The 21,551-nt window shown below is 37.9% G+C and overlaps 1 protein-coding gene across 1 annotated transcript in view; it reads right to left on the bottom strand.

Moving 5' to 3' along the window:
* KIF6 (kinesin family member 6) overlaps nt 1–21,551 on the bottom strand; it is a 387,265-nt gene that overhangs the window by 241,181 nt on the left and 124,533 nt on the right. The window contains exon 7 of the mRNA XM_073810765.1: nt 5,803–6,009. Coding sequence (XP_073666866.1) covers nt 5,803–6,009 — 207 coding nt within the window. The remainder of the gene's footprint in view (nt 1–5,802; nt 6,010–21,551) is intronic.

Here is a 21,551-nt window from a genome sequence, read left to right as displayed (position 1 = left end):
GAAATTTTATTTATTTACTTGTTTGTTACCTGCTTCCCTATGAGAGTTTCTGCTCCACAAGGCAGAAACAAAGGACTTTGTTTCTCTTGCTCGTGGCTCCATCGCCACTGCCAAGAACAGCACCCGGCACCCGGTACATGTGGCAGAAACTGAGTTGTCTCCCTCAGCTCTCATGATAGTCCCCATACTACTTCTGCTTCCTGAAAAATTACATTTCCTAGTCTCTCTTACAGCTCACGGTCTGCATGAGACCTAGCTCCATCAAGCAAACACCCTGTGTGGGATTGGAGGTGAGTGATGAGAGGTGGTGGTCATAAGGAGGAAGACCGCATTTGTAGGTGGGTGGCAAAGGCAACTGGTTTTTTTGAGGCAGCTACAGGGAAGTTTCTGGAATCTAGGACTTAATGTCCTAAGTGCCCAGTGGGGATAACAGTGGCGTTTTACAGAGCAGTTCAGTGGTGTGATTAGAAGTGTCTCTTGGCTGGGACTTTCCCAGTGGTCCAGTGGTTAAGACTTCGCCTTCCAATGCAGGGAGTGAGGGTTCGATCCCTGATTGGGGAGCTAAGATCCCACATGGCTCGTGGCCAAAAACACCAAACACATAAAACAGAAGCAATACTGGAACAAATTCAATAAAGACTTTAAAAGATGGTCCATATCAAAAAGATCTTGAGAAAAAAAAGAAGTGTATCTTGGTTGTTCTGCTCCTAGCTGGGTAGTACTCAAGCCCAGTTTTCTAATTTTTCTTGAGATTCTTTATGTTTAATAAACTCTATGCTGCTTAAATTAGCTAGAATCAATTTCCCAATTTGCAGCTAAAAAATCTGATTAATACAACATATGCTCAACACTTTTTTGTTAAATGAATATGAATAAATGAGTGATTGGATTAATTAGTTTTACCTAGGAAGGCAGTGGGAGGGTCATTAGTAGTGAACGAGATTTGGGAGAACTAAGCTTGAATGTAACTGGGAAGAAAGTGAGAAATATGGTGGACCCGATCACTTTGAAGACTTGTAGCACAATAAACGCAGTTCTAGGCCATTTCTTTTTCCTTTTTTTTTTGGCTGTGTTGGGTCTTCGTTGCTGTGCACGGGCTTTTCTCTAGTTGCGGTGAGGGGGGGCTCCTCTTCGTTGCGGTGCGCATGCTTCTCATTGCGGTGGCTTCTCTTGTTGCGGAGCATGGGCTCTAGGCATGCAGGCTTCAGTAGTTGTGGCTCACGGGCTCTAGAGGGCAGGCTCAGTAGCTGTGGCGCACGGGCTTAGTTGCTCCGCGGAATGTGGGATCTTCCCAGACCGGGGCACGAACCCGTGTCCCCTGCACTGGCAGGCGGATTCTTAACCACTGCGCCACCAGGGAAGTCCTAGGCCATTTCTTTATAAGCGGGTCCTGAGCAGGTACCCTCCCAGCTCTAGAGGACTTTAGGAATACCATAATAAGCCCAGACCCCTTGGACAGAAACGGATCTTCAGAGTGACTTAGCAATGGCCAGTATTTGAGAGAGAGGCAGAAGTAAATTATTCCTCGTGGTGCTGCTTTGGGTTCTCTACACTGGGCAGAAACCAAATGATCTGAATGGCACAGGGTGAGGAGGTGTTCATACAACCTGGATTTTTTTAGTGTCTACTTCCATTTTGGATTTCATGTACAAATACAATAACATGTTCCTGAAGACATTCTTTAAGCAACAAAGGGTGGAACCCCACACTACACTTAATAGTATCTCCACGTACTGAGAAACTATGCCTGAAATCAATAACTCAGTTTACTACTTCATTCATTAAAGAGAATTTCTTTTAAAGAACTCAGATGTCCATGGAAGATTATCCCCTGAGAACTGACAACAATTTGGAGAGTTACAACTAGCACCGCACCACCAATTTTTTCTCCTGAACACAACACATTCAGTGGAAGCCAAGTGGAAAGTAACACTCTGAAAAAGTCCCACTCATGTTGGATAACTGGCCGGGGTGACCCTGATTCTGATTTCTGGAGAAGGAGAGAGCAAACACTCTCTGCTCCCAGTGGATTCTCACTTAACATTTGGGCTGACAAAGACCCGGGGTCACCCAAGGAGCACTCCGTGAGGCTTATGGCTGGAACAAGTATGCATGGTCCCTTCCTTTTCCTCCATGGGCTCGATTTCTAGGGTCAAGATGTACCCTGTTATTGTGGCTTGAAATGTTTTTGAGGAGACTCTTTGGAAAAAGTACTACATACACAAGGAAAACTCCAAAACCAACAGCACTCTGGCCAATAGAAATTTATTTGCTTCTGAGCACAATAAGGTGCATTCAACTCAGAACGGCTGTGCCCTGTGAGCAGGTGTAGGGTCTCACAATTATGGCCAGAGGGCCATTACAATTCGCATGGAATTTCTATAACCCTAATGTGGGCTAATTCATGGAAGAAAGGCTACCAAACTGTCTTTTCCTAGTCCATCTCCATCTTATATATTCAAACTGAGACAGAGAAGATGTCTCAGTTTGATTATATTATGGACATCTACATGAATTTCTATTACAGCATTTATCTTACTGCATTCTAAGTATTTGTTTGTACGCTTTGCTCTTTCACTGGATGACACGGTAGCACAGGCTTTCTCAATTATACATCGATCCCCATTGCCTAACGTAACTTGTAGCACCCAGTGGACACTCAATCACAATTTGTTGAATGAATGAGTGAATGAATGAATGAAGCTATTTAAACTAAACTGTGTTATACTTCCAGTCTCAAAGGCCCATAATAAAGTACTTCATAAAGAAAATATGTTGGGCTTCCCTGGTGGCGCAGTGGTTGAGAGTCTGCCTGCTGATGCAGGGGACACGGGTTCGTGCCCCGGTCCGGGAAGATCCCACATGCCATGGAGCAGCTGGGCCCGTAAGCCATGGCCACTGAGCCTGCGCGTCCGGAGCCTGTGCTCCGTGGCGGGAGAGGCCACAACAGTGAGAGGCCCGCGTACCGCAAAAAAAAAAAAAATGTTTATAAAAGTCCTTGAATTCTGTTATTTCATCAACAGTATCTGCTCACTCTTTTTACTATTCTCCTTCCTAGGTACTCTTTGGTTCCCTCTCACTTATGTCTTTCTGTGTAAAATTCCAATATTTCTCTACTATCCACAACTTTTTCTCTAGCAGCTGCTCCTAGCTTTACTCAATCTCACATACTCATGTCCACACACTGCAGTCTTCCATATTTATGTTCTTCTTTCCTCTCATACTGATCTTCTCCTTCTCCTCCTCTCTCCATTATTTTATGCCATAACCTCCATGAAGACCCTTGTACAGCAGTGTAAAGAGCTAACGGCTGCAGTGATGCAGTGGGCATCTATGAAACAGATAAGTTACATTCGGAGAGCCAAAGGTCAATGACACGTGAACATCACTGAGACCCTGGGTGAATCCATTGCGCAGATGGAGCTAAGGGCTGACAGACTCCCAGTTCTCACTGCCTGACATGCTCTGACCCCATCCTGGCTGGGCTCACTCCTACACATTCCTCAGATCTCTGCTTAACATCAGTCCTGAGAGAACTTTCATTAACTCTCCCTTCCTCAGTCTAAGTCCAATCCCCCACACTCTCCTCGCCCCTTGGACTTGCTCTGCAGTCTCCCATCGGGATTACAGCCACGTACTTAATGAATACTTATTCAGTGCATGTCTCCCTCCACTGGACCATGAGACCTTCGGGGCAGGGGCTGTTTCTGTTTCATTCAGCGCTGTGGTCCAGGGCCCGGCACAGTCCTCAGCACATTACTGCTCCTTATAAGTATCTGTTAAATAAATAAACTAGCTATATAGAAAATCAAATGTCACATAGCCACCAAGACTGCTCACATGAGGCTGATGTTACCAGAATTTTGAAGAGAAGAAATGTAGGGAGAGGAATAGTTTTAATGACAAGAAACAGCTTGAAAAGGTTGTGTAGAATGAAGAAAAAGAAAAGATAAGGAGCAGGATGTTTTTCTTGAGTGATTACAATTGGCGGAAATTTTGATTCAACTAACAAATATAAATATAATTTCGTATGATGGATGGATATAATGGGAATTAAATGATAGTGAAGACTCTGAAACAAGTAGGTATATTTGAAATAAAGCACTTTGAATATAGTCTATTATACTTTCATATCAATGTTACATAAATATCCTATAAAGTAAAAGGATCTGTTAAGTAAAAATAGTATGTAATATGTGAACAAGAAAGAGTTCAGGAATGCTGACTATCGTCAGAAACACTAAAGTGATCTGAACACCATGCAGGCCTTAATCTCTGGGTGTTGCATTACTGGGATTCATTTGGTCAGAGCCTAATTGTGTGTGCCTTGTTCACAGAAAGTTCCCTTAGGTTTCTCTCAATCTGCTTTTTCAGCCAGCTTGACCATTAGAAAGCATTTAATGTCAGGACATCATTCTCAAAAGGGTTCATTATGCAGCTTTAAAAAAGTAGTCTTTTTTCTCAAATCTTTCAGTCTCCAACATTCATTAACGGACCCTTTTGCCTCGCCAATATCCTCTGTACTTCTCCACTCCAGTTTTTGATCATGTTTCTCTTTCTTTCTTTTTTTTTTCAGAATTAGTTGCCATCTTTAACATTCAACTCACAACATTTATACTCACAGAGCTGAAAGGAACTTGAGAAATAATTTAATTCAATGCACTCCTTTTAGATGGGAGAAATTTTCTCTGGAAGATTTATTTAGCAAAATTCAGATGAGCTTTCTCTGCCTTTGGAATAAAATTCAGAAATTAAAAATTAAGCATGCACTGGGATGGACTGTAGTAAACTTGGAGTAGGGACAGGGAGGGAAGCTAAGGCAAAGAGAACCATTGCAGGGTCAGAATCACCAACTAGATGAAGTCACTACAAATGGAAAAGATACTGGTCATCTCCACATTATGGTCTCATAGCTAATCTACCAGCCCGAAAAAAATAGGCCATGGAGGTCGTTTCCAACTTATATTCACACCCACTACTAATTTTACAAAAAAATACAAGGTATAGTGAAAAAAAGTATAGTCTTTGGAGCCAAGCAATTCGAGGTTCAAATCCCTATCTCAGCACTAGCTGTGTAATCTCAGGAAGGCCTGTGGAAGACCGGAGTTAAAAAAACTGTAAGATGTGGGTAATAACTAATACCTACAGTGCAGAGCTGTTGTGAGGTTTAAATGAAATGGTTTATACAGAAGTCTAGTAGCTATACCAATATTTATAGCAGCATTATTCACAATAGCCAAAAGGCGGAAACAAGTCATGTTCATCAACAGATGAATGGATATACTAAATACTATATATCTATATTTATATCTACACACACACAATGAGATATTATTTAGCCTTAAAAAGGAAGAAAATTGTGATACACGTTAAAACACGATTGACCTTGAAATTATGCTAAGTGGAAGAAATCAGACACAAAAGGACAAATATTGTATAATTCTACTTATACGAAAATCAGGAACAGGCAAATTCATAGTGGCAGAAAGTAGAATAGAGGTGATGGGGGCCTGGGAGTATAAAGAGATTGTGAGTTACTGTTTAATGGGTACAGAGTTTCTGTTTGGGATCATAAGAAGTTCTGGAAATGGATGATGCTGATGCTTGCACAACATTTTGAATGTACTTAATGCCACTGAATTGTAAAAATTAGTTAAATGGTAATTTTACGTTATATATACTTTGCCACAGTAAAAGAAGAGAAACAAAACAAAACAAGACAAAAATGCTAGTAGAATGCGTGATGTGAAGTACATGGTCAAAAAATGGTTAAAATAGGTACACCCCACCCTACCCATTTACCTGTTCTAAGTAATGTAGTGACAAGTTGATATACTTGGCCTCTGTCAGAAGCTGGCCCCCGACTCCAGTCTTTGCAACTCGCTCTGAACCAGCCAGGTCAACCAAATGCAGCTTGGCCTGTCGCACAGTTGCAGATCCTGGTTCCTTGCTTGATAAGTGAATGGTGAATATGCAGTGGGAACGGGTTGAAGCTTGGTTCATAGGAGTCTACAATAAAAATGTTGTAAAACAAAATTGATAAACCATTAGCCAGACTATGAAGAAAAAAGGGAGAAGACTCAAATCAATAAAATTAGAAATGGAAAAGGGGAAGTAACAACTGACACTGCAGAAATACAAAGGATCATGAGAGATTACTACAAGCAACTATATGCCAATAAAATAGACAACCTGGAAGAAACTATGAAGAAAAAAAGGGAGAAGACTCAAATCAATAAAATTAGAAATGGAAAAGGGGAAGTAACAACTGACACTGCAGAAATACAAAGGATCATGAGAGATTACTACAAGCAACTATATGCCAATAAAATAGACAACCTGGAAGAAACGGAAAAATTCATAGAGAAGCACACCTTCCAAGACTGAACCAGGAAGAAATAGAAAATATGAACAGACCAATCACAAGCACTGAAGTTGAAACTGATTAAAAATCTTCCAACAAACAAAAGCCCAGGACCAGATGGCTTCACAGGTGAATACTATCAAACATTTAAAGAAGAGTTAACACCTATCCTTCTCAAACTCTTCCAAAATATAGCAGAGGGAGGAACACTCCCAAACTCATTCTACGAGGCCACCATCACCCTGATACCAAAACCAGACAAAGATGTCACAAAGAAAGAAAACTACAGGCCAATATCACTGATGAACATAGATGCAAAAGTCCTCAACACAATACCAGCAAACAGAATCCAAGAGCACATTAAAAGGATCACACACCATGATCAGGTGGGGTTTATCTCAGGAATGCAAGGATTCTTCAATATATGCAAATCAATCAATGTGATACATCCTATTAACAAGTTTAAGGAGAAAAACCATATGATCATCTTAATAGATGCAGAGAAAGCTTTCAACAAAATTCAACACCCATTTATGATAAAAACTCTCCAGAAAGTGGGCATAGGGAGAAGTTACCTCAACATAATAAAGGCCATATATGAGAAACCCACAGCCAACATCGTCCACGATGGTTAAAAACTGAAAGCATTTCCACTAAGATCAGGAACAAGACAAGGTGCCCACTCTCACCACTCTTATTCAACACAGTTTGGGAAGTTTTAGCCACAGCAATCAGAGAAGAAAAAGATATAAAAGGAATCCAAATTGGAAAAGAAGAAGTAAAGCTGTCACTGTTTGCAGATGAAATGATACTATACATAGAGAATCCTAAAGATGCTACCAGAAAACTACTAGAGCTAATCAATAAATCTGGTAAACTTGCAGGATACAAAATCAATGCACAGAAATCTCTTGCATTCCTATACACTAATGATGAAAAATCTGAAAATGAAATCAAGAAAACACTCCCATTTACCACTGCAACAAAAAGAATAAAAGACCTAGGAATAAACCTACCTAAGGAGACAAAAGACCTGTATGCAGAAAACTATAAGACACTGATGAAAGAAATTAAAGATAATACAAATAGATGGAGAGATATACCATGTTCTTGGATTGGAAAAATCAACATTGTGAAAATGACTATATTACCCAAAGCACTCTACAGATTCAATGTAATCCCTATCAAACTACTACTGGCATTTTCCACAGAACTAGAACAAAAAATTTCACAATTTGTATGGAAACACAAAAGACCCCGAATAGCCAAAGCAATCTTGAGAAAGCAAAACAGAGCTGGAGGAATCAGGCTCCTGGACTTCAGACTATACTACAAAGCTACAGTAATCAAGATAGTATGGTACTGGCACAAAAATAGAAATATAGATCAATGAAACAGGATAGAAAGCCCAGAGATAAACCCACACACATACTGTCACCTTATCTTTGATAAAGGAGGCAAGAATATGCAATTGAGAAAAGACAGCCTCTTCAATAAGTGGTGCTGGGAAAACTGGACAGCTACATGTAAAAGAATGAAATTAGAGCACTCCCTAACACCATACACAAAAATAAACTCAAAATGGATTAAAGACCTAAATGTAAGGCCAGACACTATAAAACTCTTAGCGGAAACCATAGGCAGAACACTCTATGACATAAATCACAGCAAGATCCTTTTTGACCCACCTCCTAGAGAAATGGAAATGAAAACATAAATATACAAATGGGACCTAATGAAACTTAAAAGCTTTTGCACAGCAAAGGAAACCATAAACAAGAAGAAAAGACAACCCTCAGAATGGGAGAAAATATTTGCAAATGAAGCAATTGACAAAGGATTAATCTCCAAAATTTACAAGCAGCTCATGCAGCTCAATATCAAAAAACCAAACAACCCAATCCAAAAATGGGCAGAAGACCTAAATAGACATTTCTCCACAGAAGATATACAGATTGCCAACAAACATATGAAAGAATGCTCAATATCAGTAATCATTAGAGAAATGCAAATCAAAACTACCATGAGGTGTCACCTCACACCAGTCAGAATGGCCATCATCAAAAAATCTACAAACAATAAATGCTGGAGAAATAGACATTTCTCCACAGAAGATATACAGATTGCCAACAAACATATGAAAGAATGCTCAATATCAGTAATCATTAGAGAAATGCAAATCAAAACTACCATGAGGTGTCACCTCACACCAGTCAGAATGGCCATCATCAAAAAATCTACAAACAATAAATGCTGGAGAGGGTGTGGAGAAAAGGGAACCCTCATACACTGTTGGTGGGAATGTAAATTGATAAAGCCACTATGGAGAACAGTATGGAGGTTCCTTAAAAAACTAAAAATACAACCACCATATGACCCAGCAATCCCACTACTGGGCATATACCCTGAGAAAAACCATAATTCAAAAAGAGTCATGTACCACAATGTTCACTGCAGCTCTATTTACAATAGCCAGGACATGGAAGCAACCTAAGTGTCCATCGACAGATGAATGGATAAAGAAGAGGTGGCACATATATACAATGGAATATTATTCAGCCATAAAAAGAAACGAATTTGAGTTATTTGTAGTGAGGTGGATGGACCTAGAGTCTGTCATACATTGTGAAGTAAGTCAGAAAGAAAAAAACAAATACCGTATGCTAACACATGCATATGGAATCTAAAAAAAAAAAAAAAGGTCATGAAGAACCTAGGGGCAAGACGGGAATAAAGACGCAGACCTACTAGAGAATGGACTTGAGGACACGGGGAGGGGGAAGGAAGGGTAAGCTGGGACAAAGTGAGAGAGTGGTAGTATATATATGGACATATATACACTACCAAATGTAAAATAGATAGCTAGTGCGCAGCAGTCCCATAGCACAGGGAGATCAGCTCGGTGCTTTGTGATCAGCTAGAAGGGTGGGATAGGGAGGTGGGAGGGAGGGAGACACAAGAGGGAAGAGATATGGGGATATATGTATATGCATAACTGATTCACTTTGTTATAAAGCAGAAACTAACACACCATCGTAAAGCAATTATACTGCAATAAAAACGTTAAAAAAAAGAAGTAATGCGAACAATGAGAATTTCTGTGGAATATCAACAGATTTAAATTTATATTTCCAGTGAAAAGACTTCATTTCCCAGGAAGTGAACACTTTCAAATGGAGTAAAAACACTTGTAGCTGAGATCCTTAACATGAATTATTTTCTCCTGAATGACTGATAACAGATGTGGCCGGGTTCATTCAGAAAGTGAAAAAAGAGTGTGAATGAGGTAAAGTTTGGGACCTCTTAACCAGTAGTATAATGTTATTTCATTACATGACCACAATGCATACCTTAACTTTGGCTAGCCATATTGAAAATGTTCAATGTGAATTTCATGGTAAAAGAGCTGAGAATGGGTTCATAAAGAGAATGCATTACAGAATTGTAAACACAATCCACAGACAAGGATACCCAACATCACCGCTACTACCCAACACTGAACTGGGGCTTCCAGTCAAGGTAATAAACAAGAAAAATATATGTGGCATAGTGACAGGAAAAGAAGAAATTAAAGTGTCATTATATACCGAAAATATTGTGGTTTACAAAGAAAATGCAAGAATGTCTACAAATAAACTGTTAAGGGCTAAAAAGATTAGCAGGGTTGCTGGATGCAAGACCAATATGAAAAATCAATAAAGTTCTAATAATCCAGCAACAATTAATCAGGAAATATTTTATTGGTAATAGCAACAAAGATGATGAGACACTAAGAGATTAATCTTATAAAAGATGTGTAATTTGCAGAGAAAATGAAAATCTGAATAAATGGTGTACCAGATGTTAATATACCATTTCACAGATGGGAAAATTCAAAATTAATCTCTATATTAATCTCTCTATATTAATCTATATATTCAATGCAATTGAAATACAAATGCCACTGGTTTTGTTTGCAGAACAAAACAAATTAATTCTAAAAACCAGATGAAAGAGCAAATATTGGCAAAATAATCAAAAACAATTCAGTGAAAGAATAATAAGGAAAGGGGTCTTGTCTTGCTATATATCAAGGAATAATCATAACACCATAGTAATTAAAACTGTGGGACTGGTGCAGGAACAGATAGAGAATTAGATCAGTGAAACATGCTGTGCTCATTTAAGGAACTCTGTATGAGGTATGGGTGACATCACACCACAGTAGAGAAAGGATGGACTTACTAACAAATGATGTTGGAGTAATGGTCTAACCACCTTGAAAAAGTAAATTTAGGTTGCTCTCTCACACTATACACACAAATAAATTCCAGAATGTATTATAGACTTATGTGTAAAAGAACACAACCTTAACATTAATAAAATATAGAAGCATATTGTAATCAACCCAAGGTAGTAATAGATAATCTATGATAAGACACAAAACACAAAACTGAATGGATTTGAAATACTTGACCAAATAATCCAAAATTAAAGAACTTCTGTGTGATGAGATCTACGGTAAAGTTAAAAGACTGGGCGATGATATTGGCAATATATATGGCTGACAAAAGATTAATATTTGAAATAAAGAACCCCCACAAATCAATAAGAAAAACAACACAGAAAAAATGAGCAAAGGATATGAACAGGCATCCCATAAAGAGGAAACATGAAAATGGTCAACAAGTCTTTGAAAAAATTGCTCAAGCTTACAAATAGTCAAGACAAGTAATTAAAACCCAACAACAAACTACTTCATTCACCTCTACTAGACGGGCAAATTAAAAAAAATAAACTCTAACAAAACAAGTGTTTGTAAGGATATAAGGAAGCAGGAACGTTTATACACTGCTGGTAGGAATGTAAATCAAGAATCTTTTTTGAGAGAATTCCCTACGGCTCACAAGCCAGCAACAGCCTGACTACTAGGTATATTTCCTAGAGAGAAACCTGGGCCAGGTACATTACCTGGGAGAGACAGAGACAGAGGCAGAGAGATGGATGGACATTCACTGCAATACTGCTTGGGGTAGCAAAAAGTTGGTGCAAGATGTACAGCCTAAATGGACATCTGTGGTGGGAAAGATGAATAAACTGGGATAATTCAAATTACAGAAAATTAAACTTCTGTATAGATTGACATAGATTTCTAAAATAGAATGCTGAGGAAAAATGGCAAGTTAAAGAATAATATAAATACTATGATAGAACTTAGATAATTAAGAAGACAATATTATCTAAAAATATTAGTTCATGGTGCTATAACTTAGGTCATTAAAAGCGTAAAAAATGGACTGGAGGATATAGCAAATTAATGATAGTTGTTGCCTTTGGGAGGGATGGAAGTGGAAGGCCAACAAGGAGACTTCAACTTTATCTGAAATATCCTATTATTTTTATTTAAAAATTCTCAGAAGTAAGTAGATATCAGATATCTAAAAATATCTAAAATAAAAATTATCTAAAAATATTCCAAAAGAATGCTCATGTGAGTAAACACGTTCAGATCTCCACCTTTGCAAAACAGGATTTAACGAAAGACTTTCCATACAGATATACATGTATTCAGATAGGGTAATATATTTAGATGCTATTTCAACCAGAAATTCTTTCTGTAAATATAAATTCTTGATATACACGATCACTGATTTACACCAACTAGCAAAATACAGAGATGTCAAAATACTGGCATAGTTTTCGTGATGATGATGTAGCTAGGGAGTTACATAGGCTGAAAATTTGACCCATTACTCGTTGCCACAATAACTATACCTAAACCTAGCCAGTGTGTGATTTTGCATGCTAAAGTGGATCAGCAAATAACCGTACATCTAAAACCGCAAACTCAAATTTAGAACCTAAGTTGAGGTGTTTTGGAAGTGACTGTAAGTTATTTGCAGAACTTAAACGTGGGTTTCATTTCACTGTTATATTTGCACAACAATGAATCGTACAGCACTGTAACAAAAGTCAAATGACAATCGATATAAATGACTAACGTAGAGACAATCCCCAACAGCTGTCTTCAGCTTCCAAATTGATGCACTGAAATCACAGTAAAATGTGGACCATTACAAATAGTGGAAGAGTGAACCCAAGGGTACATCAAATTAAATTGTATTTCTGTAGTTTGTAATTAAAATGCAGTAATATGTGTAGGAGTCCATGCCTACAATTTTGTAACTTCTCATAAATATTTTCTGCATGAAGTAGTAGTTGGTGTACTCTTAGCGAAAAATTTCTTAAACCTCAGAAAACATTCTTTATGTATAGCTGTTTAAGTGTGATTGAATATGCCAGTGTCTGCTCTGTGTTTATTTAAGGACATCTTTATGTCTCATAGGCATGCCCCTACGTTTGTCCTTTTAAAGGTAAAATTGTATTTAAACATTTTTGAAACTGCCTAAGAACAGACGGCACCATTTAGGCAGATTTCATTCAAATTTAAGGGCACATTTTAAACAAATGTGCTCTTGGCACTAGAGACAGTGCCTTTGGAAAAATTCTAGTGATGATTAATCATCTGCATGCAGAGAGCTTTCACATTTCGTATCATTCTGAGTATATAGCCCCGTATTAGGCAGTACAGAGACAAGAAGGAAAAGAAGGCCTGGACCTTGCCCTCAAGGCATTTATAATCTGGTTCAGGAGCTAATGACAAAATGTGTGAAATGAGAGTGAACAATGAGAAAAAGGTAAATGTGCAGGAAAGAAAGTGATCTGTTTTCAGCACTGAGCATCCTGATCTTTCAGGTAAAACCTACGAATGTTAACCATTCCCTCATTATGGAAGCTCTCCACGCTCCTTCTATTCCTAGGTTTCTAGAGTCAAACACTCTCTCCACGCTCCTTCTATTCCTAGGTTTCTAGAGTCAAACACACAGTCTTCCCTGGTGGCGCAGTGGTTGAGAATCTGCCTGCCAATGCAGGGGACACGGGTTCGAGCCCTGGTCTGGGAAGATCCCACATGCCGCGGAGCAACTAGGCCCGTAAGCCACAGCTACTGAGCCTGCACGTCTGGAGCTTGTGCTCCGCCACAAGAGAGGCCGCGATAGTGAGAGTCCCACGCACCGCGATGAAGAGTGGCCCCCGCTTGCTGCAACTAGAGAAAGCCCTCGCACAGAAACAAGACCCAAACACAGCCAAACATAAAGAAAGAAAGAAAGAACTGAGTAAAAAATTAAAAACAACAACAACAACAAAAAAAAAACCACTCGCTCTAACTGCTTGCTCTGTCTCCTTTTCCTTTATTGGACCCTTTTCTCTCCAGTCCCTAAAATAGGCATGTCCCAAGCTATGGTCATCATATTTCTTCCTCTTGGGGAACTCTTCCATAGCTCTGATTCTCATTGGATTGGTACCGCAGTGTAGTTAAAAATCACACAACCAAAATTTTAGAATTGGGTGTCGGATGACCTGGTTTCTTCAAGCCCTGGTTCCATCAGTTACTAGTGTTGAAATCTTAAGCAAATTTACGTAAAGTAATTTTGGTTTTTCATGCCTTTGAAATGCCATAATAAGACTTGCTTTGCTGCAAAGAGTTGTACTAATTACCGATTGAAATGTTGAAGTGGTCCATGAACTGTAAAAGGTCATAAGAATGTCTCACTGTTGATGTTCACTCTGTTCAGATGCCTCCCATGTCCTTATTTCAATCACAATTTCTCTGTACCCCAGAGTAGAATGTCCAAGAGCTGGACTGAAAACTGTCACTAAAATGCCCTGCCAGCATCTTGAACTTAATGTTACCCCAAACAACCTCATCACTTTCCCTCATTCTGTGTCCCACGGATGGATATCCAATCCGCCCTATTGCATGTACCTCTGTCAGCTTTGCTCCATCTCCAAATATCTTTTACCTCTCACCTGGGCTACTACATTCTTTCCTTACTAGTCTTCCCATATTTATTCTTGGCTCCTCCAACTGTTCTCCACCTTGCAGACAGAGTAATACTTCAAAAACACATATTTGATTACATCAATCCCACCTAAATCCCTGAATTAAACTAGCATGCTCCCTAAGACTAATATCTCCGGTTCCTACAACTGTATCTGATACAACTGTTTATCAAACTATTTTTAAAGTATGGCAATCTGACACTCTGAACTGAATTTATGCTTTCAAATGTAGCCTAACCACAGCAGAGGAAACTGGAATCTGAGCAATCCAAATCTAGCGTTGCCAATAAATAGCACACGAAGTGATAAACCATATTTGCTCCAGCCTTTTACCCATGCTATGGAATTTCTTTGGGAAACACACACACTTGTTTATTTGATGACTGCATTTGATTAGTTTTTATCCCAACATTACTATCTGTTGAGATAATTCTGAATTTTGACTGTTTTGCAATTTTGCGCTGTCAACGAATGAAACTATCCTGTATCTCCTCACCCAAACAATTTTGTAAGACATGGAGTAGGGCAGAACAATAGTATTCCATGAAGACACCCGTACTTTCTTCTCCACTAGGTAATAATTATAGGTATTTTCTAATTGGCTTCAATCCAAGTACTTTCATATACTCTCAATTTCTCTTTATATCTCCCAAGGATATTTTGAGAGACTTTATTAAATAACTTGATTCACTTGACCTATGAATTTTTATAACCCTATCAGAAAAGTGAATGAAATTAGTTTAAAGTGAATCATTTAACAATCATTTTTCAGATTCTTTTTTAGGATTTGTATCAAAAATATTAACCTGTCATCTTCCAAATGTTTTCTTTTTTTGCAGAGTTGAGAATAAATGACTTTCTTTTATAGAGTAAAAGTCTAAAACCCAGGCTCACTGGGTCCCTTACAGATTCATCATATTGGTAATCTGTGGTCAAGGAAAGTTAGTTTTCCTCTTTCTCATCTCTAGCCCAGCAAAAGCTGACTTCTCACTGAAGGCCTATCTGAAAGGTTACCTCCTCTACAAAGGCTCTCCACTTCCCACCTCCTCCCACCTAGACTCTGAGCTCCTTGGGGGCAGGGACGGTGTCTCACACATCATTGTAACCCTAGCATAACATTACACAATAGTGTTCAAAAATGTTTGTTAAATCGTTGACTCTTGCTCATTTCTAGTTTTCTGGAATCTCTATGGCATGCTTCATAATTTCTAAAAATTGCCAAATAATTCAGAGACTATAACTGCAAACTCTTTAAATCCATGCAATATAAGTTGAGTCTAAAAATTAGAATTATTTGTACAGCAAGATTGACTCCAATCTCTACACTTATCTTGGGCTTCAATTACCCTTTGTGCCTGACTCCAGGGCTCTTATTACCCACTACACTGTACATCTTCAACTGCCTTTTCTCTTGCCTGGAATGTCCTCTTGATGGTCAAGTATTGGCCAGTATGTCTTATGGGAAAAGTATGCCCTTCTCCTCCTCCCAAAATAAGCCTACTCAAAATTCATTTATCTTCATGAATTCCCTTGGACTATTCCCAATTGGCATTAACTACTGTGTTCAGAAAGGCCATTTAAACATTTGTGCATAGAGTAGAAGATAATTAATATCCAAACTCTGGAAAAATCCATTGTTCCAAATGGATTTTTAAATGTCTATCATTTAAAAAATTGTGACAATTGTAATGGACAGTTTACAGCAGAGGGTAGTGAGGGATGACGGTGGAATCTACCAGGCTACAACTGAGTGTTTGGTGCTCAGCCCATTACTTGCAGTGTAAAGAGTGGTGCAGATTATAAAAGGTGCTTCAAAAATGACCTTATCAGTCAATGGTGGCTTCAAACTGTCTATCTAAAAGGGGCTTGGAGTAGCAATGTACCTGTGGAGTGGTACTTGAAGCTGCTTTTGCAGCTTTACATAACATAGCATTAAATCGAGGAAACACCACATGTCCGTATTGAAGGCTAAAGCTCCTTCTCCACCAGCCCTTCAAGCCACTTAGTGGCACTGGCTGGGCTACCACCCTAAGAAGCTCTTTCACTGAACAAGAATCATTTTCTGCAGAGCAGGAGATACTCCTAGGCTGAAAGAGAAATTTGAAAAGAAATGGTATAGCAACAAGAATTGGGTAACAGTGATAAGCATTTACAAAAGCCTGTTTATTCATCTTTCCTGTTGGAATCTGCAGATGTACAACTACTAATCCTGATGCTCTATGATTTTGTTACGCATATTCCTGTTGGTAGATCAACAAAAATTTTCACTTTTTTCATTATTTCTTCATGATTTGTGGGTGTGTGGCCATTTTCAAGATTGAAAATTTTAATTTAAGGGCAAAAATTGATATGTGAATTATGATTTTTGTGTTTATATAATACACTATTTTTTTTTGTAACAATTTTTCTACTTTTAGTTAATCTCATGTTTTCAATCACTTCAAGAATTATTACAGGGCTTCCCTGGTGGCGCAGTGGTTGAGAGTCCGCCTGCCGATGCAGGGGACACGGGTTCGTGCCCCGGTCCAGGCAGATCCCACATGCCGCGGAGCAGCTAGGCCCGTGAGCCATGGCCGGTAAGCCTGCGTGTCCAGAGCCTGTGCTCCACAACGGGAGAGGCCAAAACAGTGAGAGGCCCGCGTACCGCAAAAAAAAAACAAAACAAAAAATGATTACAAATAGTTAATAAATACAGTCTTCAATGAGTCAAGTAATTTCTTTATATTACATATTAAGATTTCCTAGGATCCTTTGAATACTTTCTTTTTCTTGTCATATCTTATAGCTTATATTCCACTCTTATGTACCAAAATCTTTCTTTCTTCAATCAGGTCTCTATTTTGCAGTGAAATAGCTCAACAAGAGTTTCCCCTAATTTAGAATAGGTCAGGTGAAGAAAATTCTCTCTTAGGTTGAACAGGAGTATATAATACACATGCTTGAGACTTTTTAAAGCAAACCATCTTAGAACAGCAGCAGACACAGAATCCAGAATTCAGCTTTCACTCCAATTCTCCTTGTTTGATAACACTTTCTAACCAGATATCCTAATTGATCTGTTCCTTTGATCATTTGCTCTAACTCAATTGAAGACTGAAAATACTAGCCTCCATGTGTTTCCCAGACTAATATCTGAGCCTTTTAGGTTAAAATTCACCCTTAACTGAGGATTATCTAACCCTCCCCCAACTGGTTAAATGATTTCTTATCTAATTCCTCCCAGGGCAAATGGGTTGGTTAGGAGGCCCACCACACACTTGTTGTACTCTAACTCAGCCTGGAAAAGTGAGGCCTGACCAAACTTAGTGGTTTAGCATGTGACCCTATAAACACCTGTCTTGATCTTTTCTGAAGTTGTTTCAGAACATACTGCTTAGCAGCAAAATATCCCCAATTTGATAGCCCTCTATGGGAATTAATAACCCTAAACTGCTCATTTTCCTTTCTGATTTTTCTTTTTATAAGATACCTGGCTTTTAGAAAAGTAATCAAACTCATTTTCCCTACTTGCAAGATTTCTAGGTCCAGGGTATTATCAAAGCAACTGTGTAAAAGAGAAAAACAGACCAGGCACACCAATTTTTTTTTAAATTTAAAAGTAAGCTTTGGAGCAATCTGAAACATATGATAAGAATGTTTTAGCAATTGTGATTCACCTTTCTGATAAGAATAGCCTATTTTGTTTTATTATATATCCCTTCTAACAAGTCTGGAATCAATTTGATGGATTTTTGATTTTCATGTCTTCAAAGATCTGTTAGCTGACTTCAAAATTTTAGGGAAATTGAATGCCAGAATTAGTGATGGCTCTTCTTCTGTTGGATGTCAATATTTAGAAGATTGCTTCCCTACGGGTCATTTCTCCAAAATTTGGCAAATCAAATACATTAATATAAAAATATAAGTACGCTGAAGTCAGCACACATGGCAAATTGAGGAAGAATTTTACCTACATGTTTAATTAGAGCTATGTTCAATTATCATCCTTGTTTAATATCCTTGAACTGGGTATCATCATATCAACACCAGGACAAAGGTTTGTTCTCTAACAATGGAAAATATATCATCCCAAATGCTCCCCCACCTTTTATTTACTTGACTGAAAGAGGAATCATAGCTAAATTTGGTCCTCAATGGCATTCTTGTTGTCTAGCATATACATTTTTCATCTTTTAAATTAAGATTAACATTTTTTCTCTCTTCTCTTCCTCTTAAAATTCAGTCGGGCTTAACAATTTCCAAGTCTGACCATACACATAACTGGAAAAAATGATATTATGGGGCTAAAAAGTCTAATGATCTTCTCAAGAATTTATAGCAGTTCATTTAAACTGTCTTTAGGGAAAACATTTTTCTATACATACCGTATACCTCGAGATTATAAGTAAACTGAAAATACCTGTTACTATCCTGTGTATAGACAACTAGAAACAGGTAGTGATAACACACAAAGCAGAACTCAGATATACATTTGAGTAAGTTTATTCTTATGAAAGAAGTTTATCCTGTCAAATTGATTGTGGTAGCGCTCAATGCAATGTTTGAGTTCAGACATCGAGGTCTGTATCGGACACAGATTTGAGGACAATGTCACTCACAGTACAGATGCTGAAGGAAGAACTCTAGAAGCATAGATGTCTGGTGATTACATACATTATTTCACTCCATTTTATAGTCCAATGATATTTTTTCCACATTTTGAAGATTCCACAGTTCTCTCTATGGCTATGAAGATCTCTTGCTGTTAGAATTGGCAAGAATCCAAGTGGCAAGCCCAAAACGTGATCAAATTACTTGTTGAAGGTTTTGGGCAGTTGATAAGAGCCCTGTCTCCTCCCTCCTAGTTTGAAACCAATACAAGGACTAATGCAAAAGTCAGCCTGCCAAAAAAATGAAAGTATCTATCGACAAGAAATGCTAGAAGAATAGCTTCTTCTTAACATTGACTTCTTATAGCCCAAACTGACTTCCTGCCATTTCCCTCATGTGTATTCCTGATTGAAGATAAGCCAAAAGCAATCTATCTGAATTATTAAACCTATTTCTTATAGAAATGGTTTTACTCAGGGGCTAATCTATGCCTCTTTGCCCTCTGATCGATTCCTTCCCTTTCCCCTACTTTGCTCTACATCACAGAGATGCAGAGTCCTAAAGGCAGCATTTCCCCAAGACCCCTTTTAGCTGGCATCCAGCTGGAAAGTCAGGGAAGGGGAGAGATACTCTGGCTTTTCCCTTCCTCATGCCTTCCACTCTCCTGCCAATGCCTCCTACCCGCTGAGACCTGCCTATAGATTGTCATAGCTTCCTGTTGTTGGTCATCTCTACGAGTTGTATTACCATCCCCTGTTTGGCTTCTCAGATTCTTCCGTCATCCACGAAACAAAACTATCTGCACTGATTTCTCCTGTTTTAAATACAGAGTAGTTTGTTTTCCTTGTTAGATCCTGACTGATACACTCAATTAAATACACAGCAATTTAACATAAAGCTCTCAGATGTTATACAAGACTGACAGAAGTATAAAGTCTTTGTATTTCTTTCAAAGTTACAGGCAAGACACTGCCCATTTTGCCACACAAGACCCTTTAAACAAGTATGGATACAATCTGCCTGCAATTCAATACCCGTAAATTTGCTCTCTAAACAATGAAAACTATATAACCAAAAATGTCAAAATGATGCCCTTGTTTTTACTTGTCTGCCTGAAGAATCATAGCTAAATTTTGTCCTTAATGGCAATAATTAACTCACTCCAGTTGTCTATCATATCCATCTATCTTCTTTTAAATCACGTTTACCTTCAAATTTTTTTTTTCCTCTTTGACATTTTTTTGGGTCCAGGTTTATATGTGTTTTAATATTGTAAGTTGCTTCAAACCCATTTGGAAAATAGATGATATATATAATACTAACATAAACATTGTTTTCTTACTAAAAAAGCCATGCTATATTTGAATTTTATGAAGAATAATGAGTTAGTATTTTGTAAAAATGATGCACATTTATCAAGATAGATCAAGTTATATTATGGTAGCAAATGAACAAACAGCACCATAATCTCAGAGGCTTAAAAATCACAAAGGTTTCTTTCTTGCTCACGTTATTTCTCCAGTGTTGTTAAATGGTGGCTCTGCTCCACATACTTGACACCAGCAAAGCTGATGGGGGTGCTGCCATCTTCTAAGACCACCTCCACAACATAAAGCTTCAGGGTTTGCCACAAAAGGGAAGGAGATTAAGGAGAACTTTATACTAGTTCTCAAAGGCTTCGAAACAAAAGTAACATGCTACTTTCACTCAGATTGCACTGGATACAGCAAGTAAACTCCCTTAACTTCAAGGCAGCATGTGCTAGAAGGAATAAACAGAAGTTTTGGTAAGCGCTGGTAATCCCTACCACACTTTTTATTTTAAAAATCCAAACAACACAAAAAGGAGCAAAGATGAAAGTGAAAATCTCCCCAAAATAACCATGTTAATGTTTGATAAAAATTGTATTTAGATACCTTTAATATACAAGAACATATAGAAGTACTTTACCAAAACAAAAGCATACTACACATAGTCTATATATTCTAATATATATTCTATATATTCTAAGAATATACTATTCTTAATTGAAAATGACTAAATTAAATTTTATTTGAATTTAATAGAAAAATAAATAAAACTGAAGGGATTGGTGAGCTTCAGATAAATGTTTTTTCATGGTAAGAGATGTATATCTTTTCTCTAAAAGTATCTCTTTAGAATTAAGGAAAACTCATGGAATTAAAGGACTTGGGTCATCATGATTTTAACTACATGGTTGACATTTAGACAGTATCTACTCCTTTCTTGCTTTGAAATATAAGGAAATTAGCTCACATATAACACCACCCCTCCTCTACTTTCTAACTCCAAATTTGTGTTATATCTATTATTATTTATATTTTCAAGGTTTATAATATTTACTTACACAGTTGTTTAGTTTTATGTCTACATTTAAATAAATTCAATGTTTCTCACCAGTCCTTTTGTAATGCTTCTGGGTTCTCACATTCGTTAATTTGATTTATCTCTTAGTTGGTTAGCCTTGATTGTCAAGCAATTTTTAAAAACGATCCCTCGGTTCATTTTCTTCCAGGATTCACACATGCTTAAAAATACTTGTCTGATGTTTTTGTTTTTAAAGGAAAACTTGAAAATTTGGCTGGGTATAAAATTATTGGGACACAATATCCTTGCTTCAGAACTTGTTCCACTGTCTTCTGGCACTGAATATTGCTAAGGAAAAGTCCAAGAGCAAACTTTTTTTAATCTTCAC

Source organism: Tursiops truncatus, chromosome 10, assembly GCF_011762595.2.
Source record: "Tursiops truncatus isolate mTurTru1 chromosome 10, mTurTru1.mat.Y, whole genome shotgun sequence".
NCBI lineage: Eukaryota > Metazoa > Chordata > Mammalia > Artiodactyla > Delphinidae > Tursiops > Tursiops truncatus.
The sequence above is the reverse complement of the archived record's forward strand: the minus strand, read 5'-3'. Positions and strand labels throughout refer to the sequence as shown.